The 7,075-nt window shown below is 37.6% G+C and overlaps 1 protein-coding gene across 1 annotated transcript; it reads left to right on the top strand.

Moving 5' to 3' along the window:
* Nucleotides 1–538: 538 nt before the first annotated feature.
* LOC110779121 (calcium-binding protein CBP) lies at nt 539–5,631 on the top strand. Its single transcript, XM_021983649.2, has 5 exons — nt 539–1,264; nt 3,410–3,456; nt 3,551–3,726; nt 3,816–3,834; nt 5,183–5,631. Exons 1-5 carry the CDS (start codon nt 631–633, stop codon nt 5,285–5,287), a joined length of 981 nt encoding a protein of 326 aa, XP_021839341.1. The 5' UTR covers nt 539–630; the 3' UTR covers nt 5,288–5,631.
* The last annotated feature ends 1,444 nt before the right edge of the window (nt 5,632–7,075 follow it).

Raw genomic sequence — 7,075 nt, 5'->3', positions numbered from 1 at the left:
GTTGAACAACACAAAACCACATCGTTTTGGAGGGGGTATAACTAGCACTATCCGTATGTGGATGTAAATATGGATGTGCGTTGGGCTGGCTCGAAGCCTCCCCCGGACCCGAGCACGAAAAAAGCCTGGGCCAGCACGGACACGAATTTGTGGGCAGTGGAGCAGGCTTGTGCCTTAATTTTTTGGAAAAAATCACGAAAATGAATGACACGACTCGACCCGACACGACAAAGTACGCTAAATTTAGTAAAATTAGCGTTCGACACGACGGGCCGACACAAAAGCCTGTTGATTTGTTTTGAACTTTTCGGCCCGATTCGACCCGACACGATACAATGTGGACCTATCATGATTCCGGCCCGGTTAGGCCCATGGCCCATGGGCTCTTCTCAAAGCCCGCCCCACGGCCATCTTTACGTGGATGTAGCAAAAATTTGCGAATTACGAGAGATGTTTAAAACCAAAAACAGAAGTAACGCGTAAGCGCGTATGATGTAACCGCGTAACTCATAACTTCCGTAATAAAGGAACTATTTTCCTCAAAAAATCCAACGACCTCCCGCTTCATAATCTCAACCTCATTTCTCTCTCCTCAATTTTTGAAAATCCTTAATCAGTCACACCGATCAAATGTCTGGTTACCCCCACAACCCTCCCGGCTACGGCTATGGCCAGCCCTACGGCGCCCCACCACCTCAATCATCTCAGCCTTACGGCGCTCCACCACCACAATCAGCTCAACCCTACGGCGCTCCACCACCACAATCAGCTCAACCTTATGGCGCTCCCCCACCTCAATCAGCTCAACCCTACGGCTCCGGCTCCCATTCCCATCAACCACCACATTCAGCTCAACCCTACGGTGCCGCTCCTTCCTACGGTTCCACCCCCTCGGCTCCCCCAGCTTACGGGTCCAAACCTGATAAGCCCCCAAAAGACAACCACTCATCATCATACGGGTCCCCTTCTCCACCCATCTCGGGATACCCCACACCTTCTTATGGCCCCGGTCCGGGACATGGGTCAGGGGCTTACCCTCCTTCTTCGGGTTCCAGCCCATTCGCGTCACTGCTGCCGTCGACCTTCCCGCCGGGTACTGACCCAAACGTGGTAGGTTGCTTTCAGGTTGCGGATCAAGATGGGAGCGGGTTGATTGATGATAAAGAGCTTCAGAGGGCTTTGTCTTCTTACAATCAGAGTTTCAGCCTTCGTACAGTTCATCTTCTTATGTATCTATTCACTAGCTCCAATTCTCGCAGAATTGGTCCGTTTTCTCTCTCCTACAGCTATAAATTATACTTATTTATTCATTTTTCTGTTCGGTTATTCTTGATTCCAAATTGAATAATCAAATTTTATTGCCCATTTTCAAGTTGAAAACATCAATTGATAAACGCATGATTGGTCCGTTCTTTAATCTCTCTTTTATGTTACTGTTCGTGTTCAGATTGAAAACACCGATAGGCACGTGATTTGTCATAGAGTATATACTTAGCGGTCGCATATATTAAAACTGTGTATTTAATTACGAAGTATTAGAATTCGCTTATTCTTGGACGGATTGGATTTTAGGCTTTTTTAGATCTTAATAATGCTATGCGTTTATAGGGTTGATGTAAATTAATGGTGGATTGCTGGATTAGGTGTGAAAATGACGAATATGCCCATATTTGGATCAATTTTGGTTATGTGGGACTGTTCAAGGGGACCACATTAGTATGTAATGGGATTTGATTTGAATAACTTAAGCTTGTTGGTGTGATGGATTTGGACTTTAATGAAGAAAAGTAGAAGATTTTGGTGGTGGGAGTTGAATAGTTGAATATTACTCTTATTAGATTTTTAAGATTAATACTATTCCTATTAGTTTAAAGACTTTAAGGTATGCTGCACAGCTGCACTAAAATTTGAAATGGTTTTAAAAACAATAGGACTTGGTTATTAATATTTTTATATCTGGAATTTGACTACAGATTTAAAGTACTCCCTCTGTATTTATTTAAGCGATACACTTGCCTTTTCCGGCCGTATCGGTAATACAGAGTATAAGAAGGAAAATCTGAGGGGAGGGTATCAATGAAGTACAACCTTGCACTTTTTTGTACATTGTGGCATTTAAATCCTACTAGAGGGCCAACAAAATTTTCAGTAGCTGTAAGTATTATTATTAATCGTTTGGCAGGGGATTAGCGAGGACATTAGGCTGGACAGAGGACAATCTTGATTTTTGTCGAGAAGTGTAAAAATACTAGCATATAGATTTACATTAGTGGTTGTTGTTAATACATATAGGGGGAGAATGTATAAGATATATGTTGGTCAAAAAGGGGGTTTGCTACATTTTAGCGATGTAAAAGCCTCATGTACCGCCGAAGAACAATTTGAATGCACTCAGCAATAGGAGAAAAGTTGGTTTTGTTTGATAAGAGTTAACTTGGGCAGAATTTTGGGTCGCATATAGTTTGAGTAGTTCTTTTTGAGTATAACATAATGTCAAATTTTCTTGAAAAGGCCTGGGCTGGAGTGCTAGCCAAAGGGCACCACAGACCAGGACAGGTGCTGCATTAAATTTCATGTCTGCAACTTGTTTCAACGCGCAATCCTTAATTTTGAGGTGTGCTCCTCGTGTTGATGAGGTGTGCGCCTCATGCTCTATTCCTAGGTTTGAGAATCCCTTCAGCCTTATAGAGTTTTTAGCTTTACTGGATGGTTATCGTTTTAAGTTAAGATTTCAATTTTTACTCAAAGATGGGTGAATTAAAGCAACACAAAGCTTTTGAGGGCTGAGGCAGTCATTTGGAACTTATACAAAGCTCATATTCACACTCAAATTATCTCTGTTTCTTACCTTGTGATTAGTGTCTTTTTTTTTTTTTTTGATAAAATTGTGATTGGTGTCTTTAGTCTTTACCATTGGCTTAGCTTTGTTGTAAAAGGGTCCTTAATACGAAGTACTCTAGTCTCTAGATGATGTAGGTTGGGGGTGTTTGGACAAAGTTTAATTATTTTTATCACTAATGTTAGCTTCAGAACCAAATATCAATTTCTGGCTGCTGTATAGGTAGTGATCTTAGTTCAAGAAACAATAACTTCTTGAAAATTGTCGATGTGCTTCACACCCATATTTGATCTTGATAATATCTCTATGGTTTTTAACTTTTGCGTTTGTTTCTACGAGTACACTTAAAAAAAGCATTTGGAATGCAATGACTTGAAAAATAGGGGAAAGGGTTACCTTACTAGCATAGTAGCATATCCAGTCTGTATTTATGATGAAAGAGGATACTACTTGAAATTTTGGTTTAACTTATCCCATTTCCGTTATCTAGAATTGCCATACAATAAAAAAGAAAAAACAAAGAAGGGGATGTATCATTAATTCATTTTTTAACTTCCATGTGTTGTGCAGGTCCTAAGGAGTTCACTACTTTGTTCTACAGTCTTCAATCCTGGAGGGTATGTTAACCAGTATATATTAGTGCACCATGGATTGTTTATGGGGACTTATTATTAACTGAAAGGCTTATTTATTTGGGTGATTTTTTTTCAGGAAATTTTTGAGAGATATGATAGGGACAGGAGTGGCAAGATAGATGCTTCGGAGCTGCGTGACGCATTGTATGGTCTGGGATTTTCTGTTTCTCCTGTAATATTGGATTTACTTGTCTCTAAATTTGATAAGACAGGGGGAAAGAGCAAGGCCATTGAATATGATAACTTCATTGAGTATGTTACCAATTTTGATTTTTGTAAAACTACTCACTGGCCTTACTTTCTATTATCGATTCTAATTTTGTATTTCTGTGTAATTGCAGATGCTGTCTCACTGTAAAGGTATCTTTTTTTCTTCTTCGTTCTTCCATTCTTTTGTTTACATGTGGTTCCATTTTATGCTAGTCTATATTCTTAATTTAGAGTTTCCATCAGATACACAATAGTTTACGCAATTGTGTCTAACAAATTAACGGCAATTTTTTAGCATGGAATTGCAATGGCATTCTTAAATTTGATTTTACGCATGTGGATTTTCTTATCGACTTATCGTGCAAATTTTTTCCGTACTTGACTAGTGTTTATTTATTTATTTATTTGTATACAAGTGTGAGCATCATTTGCATAAAATACTTAAGCTAATGTAAGTAGTTTAAATGGAAATGAAATTTCAATTTAGTGCGTACTAGGTCGCTGCTTTTGTTAAAAACTTATTTGTATTTGAGTCTTCAATCTACAAAAGCAGCCAAACTATTAATTGTCTTAACTGTACCCCTCGATTAGTATTGTTAAAACCTCTAGTTACAAGTGATACATACTCCGTATGTACAAGTGATACAACGGTTACATTAAGCACTTCAATTTCACTCTTGTTTTTTCAGTATTTCTCAAAGTTCTGTTTTTTCTCTCTTTTATTTAAAACATTTTAGTTTTTAATCTGTCTCCTCTCGCCGATTCTGTCATCCATTTGCTCTTGAACAGATCATTTCATCTTCAACTATATATCTCAATACACTCCTCTTTTCGAGGATAGTATATTCATAAAAACCCAGAGAGGGATAAGTTTTTTGCTTTGTTCATAGAGGCTGTGACCGTGATGGAAAAAACTAGGTGTAGAAAAAATGGAAAGGTAGGTTCTGGAGAGAGTATAAAGGGGATAGACTAGACGAAAGAGAGGGATTCAAGATTATATCAAAATGAAAGCTGAAAAAGTTGCAAGCAATTGACTAAAATGGTAGTGATTCTTGTGCATGAAAAGATCAATATCCAACTAGAAATTAAGTGAAGTATTTTATTTACTCCGTTGTAATTTTTCCCCTAAAAGGTAAGAATTTCATTAAAAACAAACTCAATGCAAGGGACTTCGAGGGAATACCCTCACCCAAGGGAAGGAAAAGGCAGGTATACGTTATAGGAAGGGTTCCTGAGAGTTTGCATACATGACAAAAAGAAAACAAGAAATTTTCGGAGTTTCAAACGACATTTTATGACTGGTGGAAGTTTTCGTAGGAATAATATGTCTAACTCTAGCAACAATGGTAGGCATCCTCTTTTTAGATCATTCCTTGCCAGCCATACTTTGTAAATGCAAGCAGCAATAGCAATTACTCCGTTGTTGCGTTTACTTTTGACAAATACTCATGTTTTAATGTGTGATTATGAATTCGTATCCATATTTTGCTTGTTGCAGGGTCTTACTGAGAAGTTTAAGGACAAGGACAAGAGTTACACCGGCTCAGCAACATTTAACTATGAGGACTTCATGCTTACCGTTCTACCCTTTCTAGTTGCATAAGGTTTAAGGAGAAGATGATCAGTGGTTCCTTTTCTGGTTGTAGATGCTTTAACGCTTCAATCCAGTGGTTTGGTGCTGTGAGATACATAACTCTATTATCAGACTTGTGTTTATGTAATAAATAGGATGCGGGTGTTTAACTACAGTTCAGTACATATACACACTTTGTTAATTAGATGTGTGTGCTTTCATAATCAGAAGAATAGTTTCTTTAATTTAGGTTGGTTACTTGTTCTGCTTTGCCGCGAGCTCGATACACTGTAGTCTTGCTTTAAATCACTTATAGCTGTTGGGATTCTTTTCAGGCGGTTTTAAATAAATATTTGTAATTTTTCTTTGATGCATTTTCAAATCCTACTCGCAGTAGGTATTTAATTATCTTCCTTATACAAAGGAAATACGTTAACTTATTTCTTCTCATCTCATAAAAACTTTAGTGATTGTAAAACAAGCAAGCGTAAGTACCTCGTTAAGGTGATGAAGAAAGGAAACTGACCATTATTTTCCATTGGAGCAAATTGTTTTGGCCCTAGGGTTGAATTCGTCGAGAGGTAGTACTAACAATCCGAATGAGCAAAATAATTCAAAAACAATAAGGACAAAATGGAGGAAGTCCAAATACATGTCAGGCATGTATTTGCTATTACATGCCAACCCCAAATAAAAAGGTAAATGTTAATGTTAAATATTTTTGGGGGGAAATGTATAACGAAATTGTAAATTTGTAAAACGGGGTGGTGATTTGGCATTGCTGAGTTGGCAAATCATTTACCCCCTTTCCCTTAGTTCTTCTCTCACTTACTGGGTTCCAATTTTTCGAACACCACCATTTTCGCACACCACCATTTTCATTCGAGAATTTTGAACATAGAAATTCCAAAAAAAAAATCAAACCCATTTTCATCTTCTTGTTCTCCTCTTCTTCTTCATCCACGTTTGGTGAGATTTTATGTGGGGGTTAGTTTAAGTTGTTCCATAATGTTAATTTCGGAAATGGAGGGCAGTGGGGCTGAAATTGGTGACGAAAATGGTGAAGGTAGTCGCGAGGTTGAAGGAGAAGAAGAAGAAGAAGAAGAAGAAGAAGACTTCATATGGAGGTACGAACCACAATCCTCATCCGACGAAGAGGTATGAATCTGGATCTGTTCTATAAATTATCCATTCGTTTTTTCCAAAAAAATACAAAAATGTTCATCTTCTTCTTCTTCTAGTTCTCCTCTTCTTCTTCCTCGACATTTGATTAATTGGTGGATAAGCTTTATTTTTTCAGTTGGGGGTTAGCTTAAAAGTTATCCATTAATGTTAATTTCGGAAATGGATGAGGGCAGTGGGGCTGGCACAGGGGGAGGCTGAAAATGGTGACGACGGTTGTCGCGAGGTTGATGAAGAAGAAAAGTTCATATGGAGGATGAATGACACTCTATTGGCCAAAATGGTATTCATTTATATAAAAAAGGCACAAGTCATCCCAAAAATGGCATTCAAATATTATCATTTTTATGTTTATTTAAGTACTGGAATTTTATCCAAAATAGTACTCATTTATCCAAAATGACACTCAATTAGGCAAAATGGTATTCTTAAATATATCAAATGGCACTTAGTCACCTAAATGGCACTTATTTATCCAAAATGGTATGTAAAATGGCACTTATTCACAAAAAAAGGTATTCATTTTTCAAATATGGTGTTAGTGTAACCAAAAATGGTATTCAGTTTTCAAATATGGTATTCTTTAATACACTTTGAAATGTTATGTTTGATATAAGGATTATTATCATAATCCAC

The sequence above is a fragment of the Spinacia oleracea genome, chromosome 1 (assembly GCF_020520425.1).
Source record: "Spinacia oleracea cultivar Varoflay chromosome 1, BTI_SOV_V1, whole genome shotgun sequence".
NCBI lineage: Eukaryota > Viridiplantae > Streptophyta > Magnoliopsida > Caryophyllales > Amaranthaceae > Spinacia > Spinacia oleracea.
The sequence above is the reverse complement of the archived record's forward strand: the minus strand, read 5'-3'. Positions and strand labels throughout refer to the sequence as shown.